The following is an 18,404-nucleotide window of genomic DNA, read 5'->3' on the forward strand; positions in this document are numbered from 1 at the left end:
TCGGCTCAAAGATGACCCCTTGAGAAGACACAAGTGTGGTGAGGACTCAGGTGTGCGTCTGGGGAGGGGAGGTGGTTAACTGGGAATAGCTTGCTTTGAGGTAGGAGTTAGCTTCGCTGGTCCTGAGAGGTCAGCCCCTTCTGATCGTCAGCCTCAGGGAATGTCATGTGGAGATACTTGGAATTTGCTTGAAGGCAGGTGGAGACCCTGGAAGAATTATTTTTAGGGGAGGGTCCTGCAGTAGATCAGGTTGGGGCCATGAGAATCAAATTCCTCAGCTGGGAGTGAGGCCCTGGGGTGGAAGAGCCAGGAAGGAGGTGATGGGTTGCAGCAACCAGTCCTGAGTCTGCCGCCGAGCTTGACTGTGGTGCTGGACCAGGGTCATGGATTCGCGGGGCTTCGGGCCAGGGCTGTTGGATGGGTTCATTGTATGTGAGGTGGAAGCGGGTGAAGCACTGAGGGCTCCTCCACTGTCTGCCTTGCTTGTCTAGCGGAGCCGGTGGGGCTGTCACAGAGCGGATGACCCCAGGGGAGAAGGAGGCTCGGGGAGATATTTCTAATCCTGTCAACTGACACACAGAGGAACCACCACCTGCCTCCTGCACTGGGAACGTGGTTTTGTTTCTCACAGACCCTTCCTCTCTGACTTCCTTGTTTCTATCCACAGCAGCACCTTCTGGTCATTCCTCTCCATCCAGACCTCTGAGTCGTTTCTGCTCCTCCCCACCTCTTGTCCCCCAGACAGTAACTCTTTTTTTTTTTTTTTAAATAAATTTATTTATTTATCTATGGCTGCGTTGGGTCCTCGTTGCTCCCTGTGGACTTTCTCTAGTTGCGGCGAGCGGGGCTACTCTTCATTGCGGTGGCTTCTCCTGTTGCGCAGCTCGGGCTCTAGGAGCGCGGGCTTCAGTAGTTGTGGCTCGCGGGCTCTAGAGCGCAGGCTCAGTAGTTGTGGCTCATAGGCTTAGTTGCTTCGCGGCCTGTGGGATCTTCCCGGACCAGGGCTCAAACCCGTGTCCCCTGCATTGGCAGGCAGATTCTTAACCACTGCACCACCAGGGAAGCCCTATTTTTAGTTTTTTAAAAGACCTCCATACTGTTCTCCATAGTGGCTGCACCAATTTATATTCCCACCAACAGTGTAGGAGGGTTCCCTTTTCGCCACACATTCTCCAGCATTTATTATTGGTAGACTTTTTTTTTTTTTTGCAGTATGCGGGCCTCTCACTGTTGTGGCCTCTCCCGTTGTGGAGCACAGGCTCCGGACACGCAGGCTCAGCGGCCATGGCTCACGGGCCCAGCCGCTCCGCGGCATGTGGGATCTTCCCGGACCGGGGCACGAACCCGTGTCCCCTGCATGGGCAGGTGGACTCTTAACCACTGCGCCACCAGGGAAGCCCTATTGGTAGACTTTTTGATGATGGCCGTTCTGACCGGTAGAGGTGATAACCTCACTGTGGTTTTGGTTTGCATTTCTCTAATAATTAGTGATGTAGACCGTCTTTTCATGTACCTGTTGGCCATCTGTATGTCTTCTGGAGAAATGTCTGTTTAGGTCTTCTGTCCATTTTAAACTTGGTAGTTTGTTTTTTGATATTCAGCTCCATGAGCTGTTTGTATATTTTGGAAAGTAATCCCTCGTTGGTCCCATCGTTTGCAGATACTTCTCTCAGTGAGTAGGCCGTCTTTTCATTTCGTTTACAGTCTCCTTTGCTGGGCAAAAGCTTTTAAGTTTAATTAGACCCCATTTGTTTATATATATTTTTTATTTCCATTACTCTAAAGAGACGGATCCAAAAAAAATATTGCTGTGATTTATGTCAAAGAGTGTTGTGCCTATGTTTTTCCCTAGGAGTTTTATAGTATCTGGTCTTACATTTAGGTCTTTAATTGATTTTGAATTTTTTTTTGTATATGGTGTTAGAGAATGTTCTAATTTCATTCTTTTACACGCCGCTGTCCGGTTTGCCTAGCACCACTTGTTGAAGAGACTGTCTTTTCTCCATTGTATATTCTTGCCTCCTTTGTCGAATACTAAAATTGACCATAGGTGTATGGGTTTATTTCTGGGCTCTCACATCTGTTCCATTGATCCTTGGGTCTGTTTTTGTGCCAATATCATTCTCTTTTGATTACTGTAGCTTTGTAGTATTGTCTGAAGTCTGGGAGGGTTATGCCCCCAGGTTTGTTCTTTTTCCTCAGGATTGTTTTTGCAATTCTGGGTCTTTTGTGGTTCCATATAAATTTTAGGATTATTTGTTCTAGTTCTGTGAAAAATGTCATGGGTAATTTGATAGGTATTGTGTTAAATCTGTAGATTGCTTTGGGTAGTATGGCCATTTTACCTGTATCAATTATTCCAATCTGAGAGCGTGGGATATGTTTCCATTTCTTTGAATTATCTTCAGTTTCCTTTATCAATGTTTTATAGTTCTCAAAGTATATGTCTTTCATATCCTTCATCAGGTTTACTCCTAGGTATTTTATTTTTGATGCAATTTTAAGAGATTGATTTTTTACATTTTTTCTGATATTTCACTGTTAGTGGAATGAAAAGCAACAGATGTCTCTGTGTTAGTCTTGTATCTTGCTACCTTGCTGAATTAACTTATCAGTTCTAATAGTTGTTGTGTGGAGTCTTTAGGGTTTTCTATATGGAGTATCATGCCATCTGCATGCAATGACAGTTTTACCTCTTTCCTTCCAATTTGAATACCTTTTTCTTTTTCCTTGTCTGATTGCTGTGGCTAGGACTTGCAATACTATGTTGGACAGAAGTGGTGAGAGTGGGCATCCTTGTCTTGTTCCACAATTCAGCTGGAAGGCTTTCAGCTTTTCACCATTGAGTATTATGTTGGCTGTGGGTTTATCATAAATAGCTTTTATTATGTTGAGATATGTCCCCTTTGTACTCACTTTGGTGAGTGTTTATCATGAATGGGTGTTGAATTTTATGAAATGCTTTTTCTGCATCTATTGAGATGATCATGTGGTTTTGTGTTTTTTTTTTTAAAACATCTTTACTGGAGTATAATTGCTTTATATTGTTGTGTTAGTTGCTGCTGTATAACAAAGTGAATCAACTATGTGTATACGTATATCCCCATATCCCCTCCCTCTTGCATCTCCCTCCCACCCTCCTTATCCCACCCCTCTAGGTGGTCACAGAGCACCGAGCTGATCTCCCTGTGCTATGCGGCTGCTTCCCACTAGCTATGTGTTTTACATTTGGTAGTGTATATGTGTCAATGCCAGATTCTATTTCAGTCGTAGTGATCAGTCTATTCAAAGTTAACTATTTCTTCTCGATTCAGTTTTGGTGGGCTGTATGTTCCTAAAACGTGTCCATTTCTTCTAGGTTGTCCAGTTTGTTAGCAAAGAATTGTTTATAGTATTCTCATGATTTTTTGTATTTCTCTGGTATCAATTGTTATTTTTCCTCTTTAAATTCTTATTTTGTTTAGTTGGGTCCCACATTGTCTGCTTTTGAATTTGATGTAATGAAGTACACTCTTATAGTTTTTCTTTACTTGCTGACCATCAGGCTTGAAAATTGATCTGTATTATTGTAGCCGTTTACCTTTGTGTATTTTTCTGTCATATAAAATTGGGTTGCATATGTATAACAATCCATTCATTTTTGGTGAGATTTGTTTCTATGATTTTGTCTAATATGAACGACCCCTCTGTCACAGTTCTCCTGAATGTATACTCATGGTTATGTCCACCTTTTCCCTAAGTTATGTAACTGTGGGTCAGAGCTGTGTGTCTCTCCTTTTAACCGATAATTCTTATTTACTCCCCAAATTGACTGAGGCAGTTAGTACACCTACCAGTAATGTACTGGGACTTAAAGTGCTCAGTGTTTTCTCCCACAACTGATATTTCCATTGTTTTCTCTTTTGCGTCTCATGGGGACGGACTAGGATGCAAAGGCCTAGGACTAGGATCATTTCATGGAAACCAGGGCATAAAGCTGAGTGGAAACGATCTACTCGCGATGCTTTATATAAAGGACACATCTGTGTGTATCGGGGTCATCACTGAGCTGTGCCCCAGCTGGATCAGGCTCAGTTCCTTGGGAAAGACAATTCTACGCATTACTTCCCCACTCTGCTTCAGCGCATCATACGCGTACCATGAGGTTGGCCACGAAGAGAGCTTTTTTTTTTTTTTTTTTTTGTAGTACGCGGGCCTCTCACTGTTGTGGCCTCTTCCGTTGCGGAGCACAGGCTCCGGACGCGCAGGCTCAGCGGCCATGGCTCACGGGCCCAGCCGCTCCGCAGCATGTGGGATCCTCCCGGACCGGGTCATGAACCCGCGTCCCCTGCCTGGGCAGGCGGACTCTCAACCACTGCGCCACCAGGGAAGCCCGAAGAGAGGATTTACACTGAAGAAAGAGACAAATGCCACACATCTGGGCTTTTTACAAAATGATAAATTCCTAAGCCCGTTTACCAGCACAGCAGCTGGCTGTCACTTCAAACGCCACGGTGTTCCTTCACACTAATGGTGTTTCTGGAGAAACTATACCAGGTGTCATCTGACGAGGAGAGAAGGGCTTGAGGGGTCCAGAGAGAGTTTTAGGGAAGAGTTTTGGATTTATCTGTTCGAAACAGGACCCCAAGTTCACCCATTTATTCAGTTACTTAAACGACATTCTGTTTCTGACTGAAGGGATGGAGGTCAATAGCACACAGCAGCCAATGTGGAAATTTAAAAAAACCAAATATATTACATGAAAGTGGGCCAGAGCATGAAGGTGTGTAAGGTGTGGACACAGACCTGCCATGTGGGATGTGCCTCACGTCACAGTGGTGAGAGGGGACGGGGCAGTCAGGGAGAGTCATCGCTGGTGGGGAGGGAAGGCACCATGGTTATCCGAGGCCCAGTCCTCCACAGGGACTCCCGGGCCTTCTCCTGCATCCACACCACGTCTCTCCCTCCCTGGTCAGACAGTTCACACAACACGTGCTGCAGATTCTCTTCCAGAACCTCCTGAGCACATAAGGTCGTGACAGGGCTCCACCACTCGGACGGTGCACGGTCCCCTCTTGTGTTCAGCTCCTGGCTGCATCTTGGGCTCCTCCGTGGCCGTGTTGAGCCTGAAAGAGCAGAATCCCGAGGCCCAGCAGGACGGAGCCGGCCATGCCCATCCGGATGAGGTTCTCCACTGTGTAGTCTTGGCGGTGTGAGGGTAGGGATTCTGGACGAGAGATCACACGGTCAGAGCAGATCCCAGTCACTCCTGAATCCTGGATGACCACCCAGGGTACTGATTCCTTTTGTTCTGTCCTCAACAGGACAGAAACTCGGAGCCCAGCCCCATAACTGAGGATTTCTTTTACTAATCACTGCTGGCGTCTGACTTGTTTTGTGGCGGGTGGATGGTGTCAGCTGCTCATGAGAATCGTAAAGTGAGGGTGTGAGTGAGGAGGTGGGGAGACACGAGCCCTTCTCCTGGGTTCTGTGTCGTCACTGCCTCCAATTCTCATATTACAGCTTCTACACAGTTCCTTAATGAGCCCTTCCTCTAATATGCCAGGTTCCCTCTGCTCTCCTCATTGGGTTCTCTCAGCCGCCATGTGTTCTTTGAATTCAGAACCTGCTTTGGAATCACTTGGAACAGAGTTGGCTGTGCCCCCGGTGCTCAGGATCAGTGAGAAAGTGGTCTCTTAAGACAAATAATTGAGTGCTGTGTGTTCTGTGTTCAGTCTGAGATGGGACCCTACAATCTTACTCTCCTACTTCTGGGAGTTCCCACTGGTTCAACAGCTGAGGACCCAGGATCCAGTGATGAGACTTTGGCGTCAGGGGCCATTGAATGTCCTCCTCTCTGGAGGCCCACTGTGTCCCCTCATTCATTACTACCTCAGACATTTCTGGGGACAGAGCCCTGAGCTGACTGAGTCAGAGAGGACAGGGTCAGGGTCCCTCACCTGAGACCGTGAGCTCCAGGGGGGCACTGGCGTGTGACAGCAGGTAGGGGTTCCTGCTGAGTGAGCTGTAGCACCTGTAGGTCCCATTGTGGGCTGAGGTCACGGGACTCATGGAGAATTCGGCCTGCAAATGCCCACCTCGGTACTTTGATCTAAGACGCAGTGGGGGCTGGGCTGCCCCCTCCTTGGACAGAAGGAAAGTTTCCTTTGTGCTCCCTGACTGACACAGCAGGGTCACGTTCTCTCCTGAGGCCACCAGGGGGCCCGGCTGCACTGAGAGGGAGGGCGTGTCAGGGAACCACCCTAGAGAGAGGAAGGGGGGTGAGGGGCTGCCCGCCCCCTGGTTCTGAACTGCGACTCAGCAGGGCCTCCCTGAGGCCCCTCATCTCTGTCTGTCTCTGTTTTCTCCGAGTCTCTCCCTCTCCCTGCCCACCCCCGTCTCTGTCTGTCTCCCTCCCTCCCTCCCTGGGGACCCCTCACGCCTGGTCCCAGCATCACCAGCTGGGGCTCCCCCGGCAGGGCCTGTGCAGAGTCTGGGTCCCTGATGACCCGCTGGCTCCTCACCTGCCACCAGGATGTCCAGGGGGTCACTGGGGGCCGACCACTCGGAGGAGAGGTTGTGTCCACTGTAGCATCTGTACCGGCCCGCGTGGGTGTTGGTCACCGGGCCCAGGGGGAAGTCGGCCTGAGAGAGCCCAGCCTGGGGCTGCCGGCCAGGGCGCTGGGGGAGGGCCTGTCTCCCCTCCTGGGACAGAGCGAATCTGTCATAGCCGACGTCAGAGTGACACTGGAGGGTCAGGCTCTGTCCAGAGGCCACGACAGGGCCCTGCGGGGTCAGGAGGGAGGGCTTCCCAGACACACCTGGGGGAAGACCAGCCCTGGGCTGTAGGGGCTGGTTCCTCCCATGAAGCCCCTTCTCCCATCCTGGTCCCCAGGCCTCATTGTCGCTCACACTCTGTGTCTCTGTCCTGTGCGCCCCGCTCCCCCCTCACCCCACCCTCTCATCTGGGACAATCCTGGGAGAAAAGCATCTAATAATCTGTCTCGTGCCTCAAAAAGTGCGTGAGGCCAGGGTGGGACCTCCTCACCTGAGACCAGGAGCTCCAGGGGGTCACTGGGGGCCGACCACACCTGGGGGGTGTCCCTGTAAAAGCCGTGGCATCTGAACGTCCACCTGTGGCTGGGGGTCACGCGACCCACGGGGAGCAGGGCCTGGGTCTGCCCATGGGGGCCTCGCTGTGCATCCAGGGTCCAGGAGGACTTGGGTTCTCCTTCCTTAGTCAGAATGAACCTGTCCAGTCCCTGCCTTGAGCGACACTGGAGGGTCACGTTCCCTCCCGAGGTCACCACAGGGCTCGGCAGGGCTGAGAGGGTGGGTTTGCTGTGGGCCCCTAGGAGAGAAGGAGGGAGCTTGTGAAAAGGGGGCTCACACGCCCCTTTCCTCCTCCAGGGCTGGGCTGTGAGAGGGACACACCCCTGAGAGCAGAGCCCCTTCCTGAGGGCAGAGCCCGATGCTGGGACCCCCGAGTGTCCTCTCACCTGTCACCACCAGCTCCAGGGGGTCACTGCGCTCTGACCAGCCAGTGGGGCTGAGATAGTAACAGTGATATCTCCCTGCGTAGTCCTGTGTCATATATGAGATGGAGAAGTTGCCCTTGTCCCCGGGCTGCAGTGGGGGCTGTCTGTACCAGGGAGGTGAGCTTCCCTCTTTATGGAAACGGAACACCGGGGCCACCCGGGTCCCCTGACACCAGATGGTCACGGGGCTCCCCCAGGGGATCACAGAGCCTGGCTCAGCCCAGATGGTGGGTTTGGGGAGGGTGCCTGGAAGGACATCAGAGGCTGCATCACAAGACATCCTCACCCCCAGGTCCCCAGCTCTCAGCCCCCAACCTCCCAGACTCCCCCTCCTTCAGCCCAGAACTGCTGTTCCGCACCCCATTGCCTGGGGGTGGCCCCTTGTCCCCATGATCAGGAGGGAGGTGGGACACCTGGGGACAGACTCACCTGCCTGCTTCTGGGTCCTCATGCCCACACTCAGCCCTGGAAGAGAGACCCCTGTGAGAGGTTCGCCCTGAATCCTGAGCAGCGCCTCTCCTACCCGTGGGCCTCCTGAGTCCTGGGGTCTCCTGATAGAGCAGCCTGGCTGTGGGGAGGGGTCCGTCCCTGGCTGGGGCTTCCCCTCCCCCTCCTCCATCTCACCGAGGCAGAGCAGGGCCGTGAGGCTGGGGGTCATGGCGTCTCGTCCCTGTGGTCCAGGCGGTGCAGATGGAGGAGACCACGGTGCCCTCAGGACGGAGACCCGAGGGTGTGTCCACTGGGAGGCTGGTCCTCCCTGTCACGGGGCTGTCACGTCAGCAGCCCCACAGGAAGGGGAACTGCCCCTCCCCAGGAGCCTGGCTCTCATTCCCATGACAGACCCGGTGTCTTCCTGAGACGCCCCTTCCATATAAGGGTGACCCAGGCACGTGTTTCCCTCTCAGAGCCTCCGCGTCCTCAGCTGGTCCATCAGCAGGTCCCTGTGGGGTCCTCTCCATGGACAGGGATCACCCAGGCCCTGGCGATGCTTCAGGGAGGTTGCAGGTTCCTGCTGCACCGCAGAGCTCAGATCAGCAGAGACCCACGTTTAACATCTGCCTACAGCTCCATGGAGGTCAGTGTGGCAATGAGCACAGAGGAGAAGTTCAGGGCAATAAGGAAGGAAACATGCCTGCTCCCCTGGCCCCAGAGTGTGGGTTTGCTTTCTGTCTCAGCCCCCTTCAGGGACTTCTCCCTTTTTCTTGCAACAGCGTCCACCCCACCTTCCTGGGAACAAGCCCCTGAGTCGTTCCTGCCTGCTCGGTGGCCCTTGATCCATGGGCATTGTCTCCTTACTGTATGCTCCTGTCTTCACTTTTATGGGACAGAGAGTGGGTCAGTGCTCTGACTTGGGGGACGAAGCTGATTTAATTTAAGTATTCCTCGTCATCCTCTCCCGTGTGCCTTGAGCCCTGAAGTTATGTCTCTGAGCCTCAGTTTCCTCGCCTTCAGCATGTTGTTTGAACCCCACTCTTCAGACAGGTTGTGGGCTCAGTGGTGCCAGGACATGGGTGGGACCCAATATTGGTTAATTTCTAACCAGTATGAGAGGGTGAAGGTGTCAGACCCCACAGTCAGGTTGGATGACCACTCACGACCCCCGTCTGCTCTGACACTGAGAAATGCTACTTATGGTGGGGTTTTGTTGTTTATTTATTTTTGGCTGCATTGGGTCTTCGTTGCTGCGCGCGGGCTTTTTCTGGTTGTGGCAAGTGGGGGCTGCTCTTCGTTGCAGTGCATGGGCTTCTCATTGCAGTGGCTTCTCTTGTTGCAAAGCACGGGCTCTGGGTGTGCGGGCTTCAGTAGTTGTGGCTCATGGGCTCTAGAGCTCAGGCGCAGTAGTTGTGGTGCACGGGCTTAGTTGCTCCACGGCATGTGGGATCTTCCTAGACCAGGGCTCAAACCCGTGTCCCCTGCATTGGCAGGTGGATTCTTAACCACTGCGCCACCAGGGCATTCCCGCTGCTTATGTTTTTTATGAAATACATAGGCATGGTCTATTATAGGAGAAGAGAAATGACAGTTTCTTAAATGGAGAAGGGACCACAACAAAAAAAAGAGGTGAAAGCTTAGTGACTACCAGTGCCTGAGTCCAGCAAGTGGTCATTAGAATAGAGGTTTCCACCTCTGTGTGGAAGGACAAGGACCTCAGGTCCTCACAGGCAGGGAGGGGTCAGGGCTTCAGGTCAAGGTTGGAATCGGTGTTGCCCCTCCACCTCGTTTGTGGCCAGGCACTGGGATATCTCTGCCCACTGACCCATCCCCGAGGTCAGCACTGAGCTGTGTCCTCTGTACGGTTGTAAAACAGCTTCAATTCATTATAATTGTACATGGATATCTGTCCCACCTGTGAGTGTGAGGCTCACTTGGGGTCATCTCTGCCAGGTACATGCCTAGTCAGATGCTGAGTTTGAGAGAGCGGATGCTGTGGGGCAGGGCAGCCACAAGAAGTCACCCATTTCTTCTCTGAATGTCAGGACAGACCTGGGAGAAACTCTCTATAGAAAATCACGTGTCTGGGAGCTGAGCATTAGGAATGAACATAAGAGATAAATCCTAATACTGAGAAAAAGTGCTAAGAAGACTATCTGCAGAGCTAGTAACTTGTATTATCCTATCCAAGGAGATAGAATACTAGGAATATATGAAACATTTTAATTTAAGCATGTTTACACATCTGAAAAATTGAAGAAGGAAAATAAATTCTGGAAACAGCAAAAGGGATTATACTGCAGAAGTATATAGGATTTTAGCAATGAATTAGGCAAACACCTTACAGGTAAAAAAGAATACTTTCATTAATACACTCAAGATATTCTTTCCATCAAGGAGAAGATACAGCTGAAGAGCCAATTATGAACTTGGAATACAATATTGAGGAGTTTGTTTAGGATGCAGTTCGGAGAGACTGGAATTAGAAAGTTGAGGTAGATGAGGAGTAGAAAGAACAGGGCCCATGGATATTGTGAATTTCAGAATGAAATCAGTGAGGACAATGTCTGCGACAGTATGAAAGGCCAATTGTTGGTCTTTTACAGAGATGTAGCAAGAACTTACAATTGCTAGGGTGCATGTGTCTATACATGAAATGTGTCTTGCTATTTCGCAGCAAAGGGAAGGAAATTGAAAGGAGAAAACGCCAAAAGATATGGGGAAAATACAGTCAAGGAATTAACTGTCAGTGAGGCATTCTATACTCACCCAAACTATCATTAAGGGGCAAAGGTGAAGGGGTCAGCAGGGGAGAAATGCATACATGTGAGAGACTTGGGCGTGTCCGACCTGCTTGGACTCACATCTCCTATGTTAAACCTTCATGTCAGGCTCAGCGTGTCTCCCACAACTGATTATGCCTGTTTTCTATTTACCTCTAATGTGAATGTACTGGGATTTGGGCATCACAATTCCACTGAAACCGTGGCATAAGATTGAGGTGGAAATTACTATGACCTACAGAATAGAAGGACCTCAGGGTCATCTGTGAGGTGCCACAGTTGGCTCATTCTTGTGAAAGTTGATGCTGTTCCCAACTGTGTATCCAGTGCATTCAAACGGGCATCTTGAAGTTGGGCATGAAGGGAGTATTTACCAAAGCAACAGGTAATGTACACAAATCAGAACACTGAGAAAAAGGGATGTTTTCATAGAGCTGGTTTGCCAGCACACCACCTGGCTGTCGCTCCAAACACCTTGCGCCCATTCATAAATTTATTTATTTATTTATTTTTGGCTGTGTCGGGTCTTCATTGCTGCGCACAGGCTTTCTCTAGTTGTGGCAAGTGGGGGCTACTCTTTGTTGCAGTGCGTGGGCTTCTCATTGCGGTGGTTTCTCTTGTTGCGGAGCACGGGCTGCAGGTGCGTGGGCTTCAGTAGCTGTGGCACACAGGCTCAGTAGTTGTGGCTCACGGGCTCTAGAGCACAGGCTCAGTAGTTGTGGCACACCGGCTTAGTTGCTTCTTGGCATGTGGGATCTTCCTGGATCAGGGCTTGAACCCCTGTCCCCTGCATTGGCAGGTGGATTCTTAACCACTGCGCCACCAGGGAAGTCCACCTTGTGCTCATTCAAACTGATAGTATTTTGGCAGAAACTCTTCCGTGTATCATTTTAGAGGGGAGTAAGCCTTGAGGGGGTCCAGAGAGGGTTTTTGGAAATGGTTTTGGATTTATGTGTTTTAAACTAGACCTGAATTTCACCCATTTACTCAGTTGCTTAAAACATTCTGGTTCTAGGGCTTCCCTGGTGGCGCAGTGGTTGAGAGTCTGCCTGCCAATGCAGGGGACATAGGTTCGAGCCCTGGTCTGGGAGGATCCCACATGCCACGGAGCAACTGGGCCCGTGAGCCACAGCTACTGAGCCTGCACGTCTGGAGCCTGTGCTCCGCAACGAGGGGCCACGATAGTGAGAGGCCCGTGCACCGCGATGAAGAGTGGTCCCTGCTCGCCGCAACTGGAGAAAGCCCTCGCACAGAAACGAAGACCCAACACAGCCAAAAATAAATAAATAAATAAATAAATAAATAAATAAATAAATAAATACAAAAGTTGATGCAGCCACAGATAAAATAAATTAAAAAAAAAAAAAAACATTCTGGTTCTAGGCTGAAGGGATCGAGGTCAATAGCACACACCAGTGAGTGTGGAAATTAGAAATAAAGCAAAATGTATTACAAGAAAGTGGCAGAGCATGAAGGTGACTTTAGGTGTGGACCCAAACCTGGGATGTGGATGTAGCCTCAAATCACAGGAGTAAAAAAAGAAGGGGAGTAGTCAAGAATAATCAATAATGGTAAGGAGGGAAATTACCACACTTTAATTATGGAAGAGTCTCTACAGCAAGAACCCAGGCATTTCCTGCATGCCAGCATTGATACCCCGTGAAATTCTCAGCAGACAGTTCCCTCAATTCATACTGCAGATTTGCCTCCCAAACCTCCTAGTCATACAAGGATCGAACTCACCGAATGGTGGGTTTGTTCCCTCTGTTTACCTCCTGGCTGCATCTTGGGCTCCTCCGTGGCCGTGTGGAGCCTGAAAGAGCAGAATCCTGAGGCCCAGCAGGATTGAGCCGGCCATGCCCATCCGGATGAGAGTCTCCACTGTGTAGTCTTGGGGGTGTGAGGCTAGGAACTGTGGAAAAAGAGGTCACAGAGGTCAGAGCAGACCCAAATCACCCCAGGATCCCTACGTGTCCACTCAGGTCACCTGCATTCCATTAACAGGTTGTGACCCTCGGAGCCCAACCCAAAATTGAGAATTTCTGCTACTCATCACTGTTGGCATCTGACTTATTTTGTGATGGACTGAGAATGTCAGTTACCCCTGAGAACAAAAAAGACAGGGTATGGGTGAGGAGATGCAGAAATGCTTAAGTAATCTCTTTGATCTTGAATGAGTCTCTGGAACTAAACATGCCAGTCCCGGTACCTGGAGGTGAGCATCTCCAGTGTCTCATTTGCATCTAATCAGGAGGCAAAGATGAACACGTGGGGTTTCAATTTGTCCTGAAAGGATGTGGACCTGAAGTGTCAGGGTTGCCCTTATGGCCTCAGTTTCCCAAGATGTCACTCCATAGCCGTCCCCAGACTGGTCGCCGTCAGCCCAGACCTCCTCTTCTCCCCTCAGGTGATGGGGGTGGTGGTTGTGGAGCTGCAGCAGGAGGTCTGGGGACAGCTTACTCACCTTGACCTGGCCCCATAGGCCCCGACACAGCCCTGGGCTTCTATGTGGCAAGAACACATACAACAACTACAACATAAAGGGGTAAGAATAAAGAGACCTATAGATTTGTAAGGGTTCTACATTTCCCTTGAAGAGGTAAAATACTAACTCTGTCTTTACTGTGTAAAGTTAGGTATGTACCTGATAATCTCTAGAACAGCCCCTTCAACAGCAGTCAAAGACTTACAGTTACAGCACCAATAGAGAAATTAAAATGGTATGCTAAAAATGTTTTTAAATCCCAGGAAAGGGTAAATAGAAGAACAAGAAAGAGAGGGGACAAAACTTGAAAAACATAAAATGACAAACCTAAATAACAGTGTTGTCAGTAATAATATTATATATAAATGGGCGAAACACAGCAATTAAAAGAGCTTGTAAGATTGGTTTAAGAAAAAACCACCACCTACACTATGAAGTCCATAAGAAACTCACTTCTTTTTTTTAAAAATAAATTTATTTCTTTATTTATTTTTGGCTGTGTTGGGTCTTCATCACTGTGCACAGGCTGTCTGTAGTTGCAGTGAGCGGGGGCTGCTCTCTGTTGCGGTGCACCGGCTTCTTATTGCGGTGCGTGGGCCTCTTATTGCAGTGGCTTCTCTTGTTGTGGAGCATGGGCTGTAGGTGCGCCGGCTTTAGTAGTTGTGGCGTGAGGGCTCAATAGTTGTGGCGCACGGGCCTAGTTGCACGTGGGATCCTCCCAGACCAGGGATCGAACCCGTGTTCCCTCCATTGGCAGGAGGATTCCCAGCCACTGCACCACCAGGGAAGTCCCAGAAACTCACTTCTAATATAACATGTAAATAGGTTAAAAGTAAAAGAGTGTACAATATGAATAAACCTTGGAAACATTATTCAGAGTGAACTAAGGCTGACACAGAATGTCGCATTTTGTATGATTTCACCGACACGAACAGCCTAGAGTAGCCAGACTCCCTAAGGCAGGAATTTGAATGGAGATGACTAGTGCCTGGTTCTCAGGGGGCATGGGGAGTTCTTGCTTAATGGGTACAGAGCTTCTTTTTGGGATTATGAAAATGTTCTGGAAGACGGACAGTGGTCATGATTGCCGAACATGGTAAATGTACTTAAGGCCACTAACTTCGCACTTTAATGATGTTTCAATGGTGGTGAATATCATGGTGTGTATATTCTACCACATTAAAAAAGTAGAAGGATGAAAAATTACTATGCAAACACTAATCAAAAGTAAATTCAAGTGGTTGTATTGTTTCCCTGTCCCACAAATTACCACAAACTTGGTGGATTAAAACAGCCCAAATATATTATCTTCCGGCTCTTGGAAGTCAGCAGTATACAATCAGGTCACTGGTATAAAGTCAGGGAACAGGGAGACATTCATTTACTTCATCTCCATCCAGAACCGGAAGTCTCGAAGGCAGTTGAATTCTATATATTGACCTTGTATGCAGCGATGCAGGAAAACTTTTTAATTAGAGTAGAAGATCTTTACATTATTTTCGATTTTCTGCGAACACAGCTGTGCAGTCTCTTAGTAATACAATATTATTCTTACCCACTTCAGAGCTTCTCGCCTTGTTTTGTTTCACTTACTTGGTTGGTGCCTCCAGGGCCCTGGTGAATACAAGTGGTCATACGGAACATACTTGGATCATTGCCAGTCGTAGACGAAAGGACCTCAGGTTCTCACCTGTACAAGTGACGTCTAGTGTTGTTAAACATGCCCTCATCAACGAAAGGGAATTCCCTTCTATTTCTGATGTGTTTTTATTTTCACCAGGAATTGTTGGTATATTTTATCAAAGGCTTTGTCTGCATCTATTCAGGTGATTATTTTTTATTTTTTCTATTAAGGTATTGCATTATGTGATAGATTTTTAAAATTTTAAGTTACTCTATCCTTCGAAAAAAAACCCCACAGTATGGTCATGAAGTAATGTCCTTTTAATGTATCACTACATCTCATTTGTGTACACTTTATTTAGGGATTTCCATCTAAGCTCATGTGAGAGATCTTCCTGTGACTTCCCCATGTATAATTCCCTTGTCAGGTTTTGGTGTAAATATTTTCCTGATCTGATGTGTTGAGGTATGTTTCTTCTTTTTCTGTTCTTGGGAAATGTTTGTGCAATTTTGGGGTGTGAGTGCGTGTGTATGTGTCTTTCACGAGTACGTAAGTGCTCGGAAGAAATCACCAGTGAAGCCGCCCTGAACTGCACACTTACACATCGGACAATGATGACCGTCACAGCATTTGTCTGCATCCCATCACACAGTCGCCATTTCTTTTTTTGGTGAGAACATTTGAGATCTGCTCTCTTCAAAACACTCAAGAATGGGATACAGTGTGATTAGCTGTAACCACCATGCTGTATATTAGATCCCCAGAACTTATTCATCTTATAACTGGAAGCTTGTGCCCTTTGACCAATATCTTCCCATTTCCCCCTCGCTCCAACCCCGGGAACCAGCATTCTACTATTTCTTTCATTTTGACTTTGTTAGATTCTATATAGTTCAGTCATGGGTAAGTTTTGATTAGAGTCAATGTATAAGGTGATAGATTTTCCATTTATTCTTATATCCATTTAGTAAATTGTACACGTGAAGATTTCCATCCCATCTACATTTTCTGTATGTTGGCGTCAAATTTCTCATAATGTTCTGTTACTGTCTTTATAACGTCTGTAGGATTTGTAGTGCTGTCTGCAATCCCTTTCATGCTATTAGAAGTGTGAGCCTTCTCTTTTTCCCTCGGCTGTGGTGGCTAGGATTCATGAATGTTTTCAAGAATGAGTTTATTTTTTGCCTTAATTGATTTTCTCTACTTTTTGGTTGTCTTCATTATTAGCTACCCTTGTCATTATTATTCCCACCTTCTACCTTCATTTGAAATAATTCGCTATTTTTTCCTGAAGTCTTGGTATGATATGTTAGGTCATCGATTTTTTTAAAGCCTTTTCTAATATATTCAGTCATGATTGTTAATTTTCTCATTTCATATGTTTTGATGTGTATTATTTACATTATCATTCATTGAAAACATTTTCCCACTTCTGTTTTGTTTTTTTGTTTGTTTTTTTTTTCGTTTTGATTTTGGTTTTCACCTCACACATTGATTTTTGAGAAGTCTGTTGCATTATTTCCCAAACGTAAGGATATTAGTTATCTTTGAGGGTAGAATCAGGTGACTGCCACAGGGTCCCAGGGGCTCCTGGTGGTCTGTGTTGGGAGTCCAGGCTGTCTGTTGGTCGTTAGGCGGTGTCCACTGCAGGCAGGCAGCTCCTGTGCCTTCCGGGGTCCGTGCAGTCTTCCTCCCTGGAGCGTGGGGTCTGGGTCCTTCGTGGGCTAGCGGACGGCGAGAGCAGCATACACGCTGGGCTCTTCTGGGGGCTCCCCTGACTGGGGGGCAGGGGTTGCAGTCTCCCGTCTGAAGGTCGAGTGGTTCAGCTGGGCATAGGTCACATCCTGGGGGGCTTCAGATGCGGCGGCCTGCGGTGGGGGAGAGGGAGGGAGGGTGTGTGGTTGGGGTGGGGGAAGCCTGGGGGCCCAGACAGAATGGGACCCACCTGACCGTCCCTCTGCTCGTCCTCTTCCGCTTGTCTGTCCTTCGTGTCCAGCAATCTCCCCGACAGGGAGGAAGGAGAGGTGGCCACCCCCCGCCTTAGTCTTGATCTTGAGTGGTTCACCTGGGCGTACGTCCCCTCCTGGGGGTCTGCATCCTGCCTGTTCTGCTGGAGGGAGAGAGTAGGACAGAAAGGGGACTTCCTGGATCCACTGTGATCTCCTTCCGTCAGCTTTCCACTGTGTTGGCAGAGTGATGCTTTAAAACCTTAGGTCAGGTCACTTTCCTGATGGAAACTCCGGGGACCTCCTAACACCTTGGAGCCTCTGGATTCTTTCTACGGTTCTGATTTCAGTATTAACACGTTATCTCCCTTGCACATTTGGCTGCAGCCGCACGGCCATCTTCCTGCAAAAGCACGTCCCTGCCTCAGGACCTTTGCACTTGCTGCCCCCCGGCCATGCACTCTGTAACCTTCTCTTGCTTTACTTTCCTTATTGGGACCTTGCATTCTAGGACGCTACCTGCTTCTTTACATATAGTCTTCTCACCCACCAGGTGAGCTCCCTGCTGCACCTGCAGCACCTACAGGGAGCCGGGGGGATGCGCTCTCCTTGTGCACCACTTTTGGGTGAATGAAGGAAGGGGGGCCTGGGGACTTTCGGGTGATTCACTTATTCACAAATCCTCTTGAGACGTGGGGCTTCTCTGCAACGCCAGAAGGTCAGACAGAGGACGGGGAGCCAGGAAAGGGGACCCCGAAGGAGGGGCCATGAGGTCACAAGGAAGCAGGAGGGGAGGAGTCACAGCAGGACGACCCAGGAAGCCCGGAAGGGGAGGTCAGTGTGGGACGCTGCTGGAGCTGGGATGTGAGGACAGAGACGTGTCCATTGGACTGAGTTTGGCAACAAGGAGGTCTCTGGTGGCCTGGACGGGAGCAGGGGTCTCACCGGATGGTCCAGCTGCACCCCGTCCTCAGGCTGTGTGTCCTTCACGGCAGCATCTGCTGGGGCGGAACAGGGTGTGTATCGCTTGGTGGAATCCCCTGAGATCCCTCAGGGCTGGAGTCCCCGCAGTGCATCCAGAAGGGGCCACTGAGACCCAGGGGTGAGGGGAAGTGTGGGGTTTCAGTCCGCACCCCCTGAGCCCACCCCTTCCCAGCCTTCCCCTCCCCCACTGCCTCCAGAACCCTGTGTCCCCCACCCCATCCTCTTCTGCTCACAGAGGGCCTGGTCCTGGGCGGCGGCGGCTGGGCAGGAGCTGGGGAGGAGGCGGGCGTGTTAGGGGGAGAATGAGGGGGAGCTGCGGGCGGGGCGGGCCTGGGGGTCTTCGGGGCGGGAGTTACCTGCTCTGCAGGCCTGTGTCCTTGGGCTCTGGGTCTGCAGCCCCTGCGGGAGGGTGGAAATCAGCCTCGCCCTGGGCTGCGGCAGATGACAGAGGCTCGGCCCTGGGACTCTTACGACCCCTGCCCTTCACTCGGGATTCAGGAGGAAAGAAGGAGACCTGAACTCATACTTGCGTACATGTTTCAACACTTCATGAGATTGAAAAGGAGGAAAATACCTTAAATTATACATGTCAGCTGACAGTATGTGTTTTCTTTCTAGATTTTTGAGTTTCAG

The 18,404-nt window shown here is 49.5% G+C and overlaps 3 protein-coding genes across 12 annotated transcripts in view; 1 reads left to right on the plus strand and 2 right to left on the minus strand.

Moving 5' to 3' along the window:
- Positions 1–18,404, plus strand: part of RPS9 (ribosomal protein S9) — a 129,833-nt gene that overhangs the window by 77,329 nt on the left and 34,100 nt on the right. The window lies entirely within an intron of this gene.
- The window catches only part of LOC101277657 (leukocyte immunoglobulin-like receptor subfamily A member 6), a 71,921-nt gene that overhangs the window by 49,562 nt on the left and 3,955 nt on the right, over positions 1–18,404 (minus strand). For 2 of the 9 annotated variants that reach the window (XM_049703421.1, XM_049703437.1), the window contains 5 exons: positions 18,128–18,170; positions 18,005–18,042; positions 17,733–17,785; positions 16,787–16,951; positions 14,446–16,709 (listed from right to left, as the gene is read on the minus strand). The exons of 2 other annotated variants lie outside the window; for them this stretch is intronic. In XM_049703421.1, the coding sequence (XP_049559378.1) occupies positions 16,566–16,709; positions 16,787–16,951; positions 17,733–17,785; positions 18,005–18,042; positions 18,128–18,170 (443 nt within the window). In that variant the 3' untranslated portion in view covers positions 14,446–16,565. Of the gene's footprint in view, positions 1–5,688; positions 5,940–14,445; positions 16,710–16,786; positions 16,952–17,732; positions 17,786–18,004; positions 18,043–18,127; positions 18,171–18,404 lie in introns of those variants that run through there. 5 more of the 9 variants (XM_049703423.1, XM_049703425.1, XM_049703424.1 and 2 more) reach the window with 5 other exon arrangements.
- LOC101271318 (leukocyte immunoglobulin-like receptor subfamily A member 6) lies at positions 4,624–8,585 on the minus strand. The gene is given in 8 exon segments (XM_049703470.1): positions 4,624–5,093; positions 5,096–5,206; positions 5,940–6,242; positions 6,504–6,800; positions 7,028–7,330; positions 7,479–7,763; positions 7,947–7,982; positions 8,142–8,585. Coding segments are annotated over 8 exon segments (1,626 nt in total). The 5' UTR covers positions 8,176–8,585; the 3' UTR covers positions 4,624–4,836.

The sequence above is a fragment of the Orcinus orca genome, chromosome 20 (assembly GCF_937001465.1).
Source record: "Orcinus orca chromosome 20, mOrcOrc1.1, whole genome shotgun sequence".
In the NCBI taxonomy this organism is placed as follows: domain Eukaryota; kingdom Metazoa; phylum Chordata; class Mammalia; order Artiodactyla; family Delphinidae; genus Orcinus; species Orcinus orca.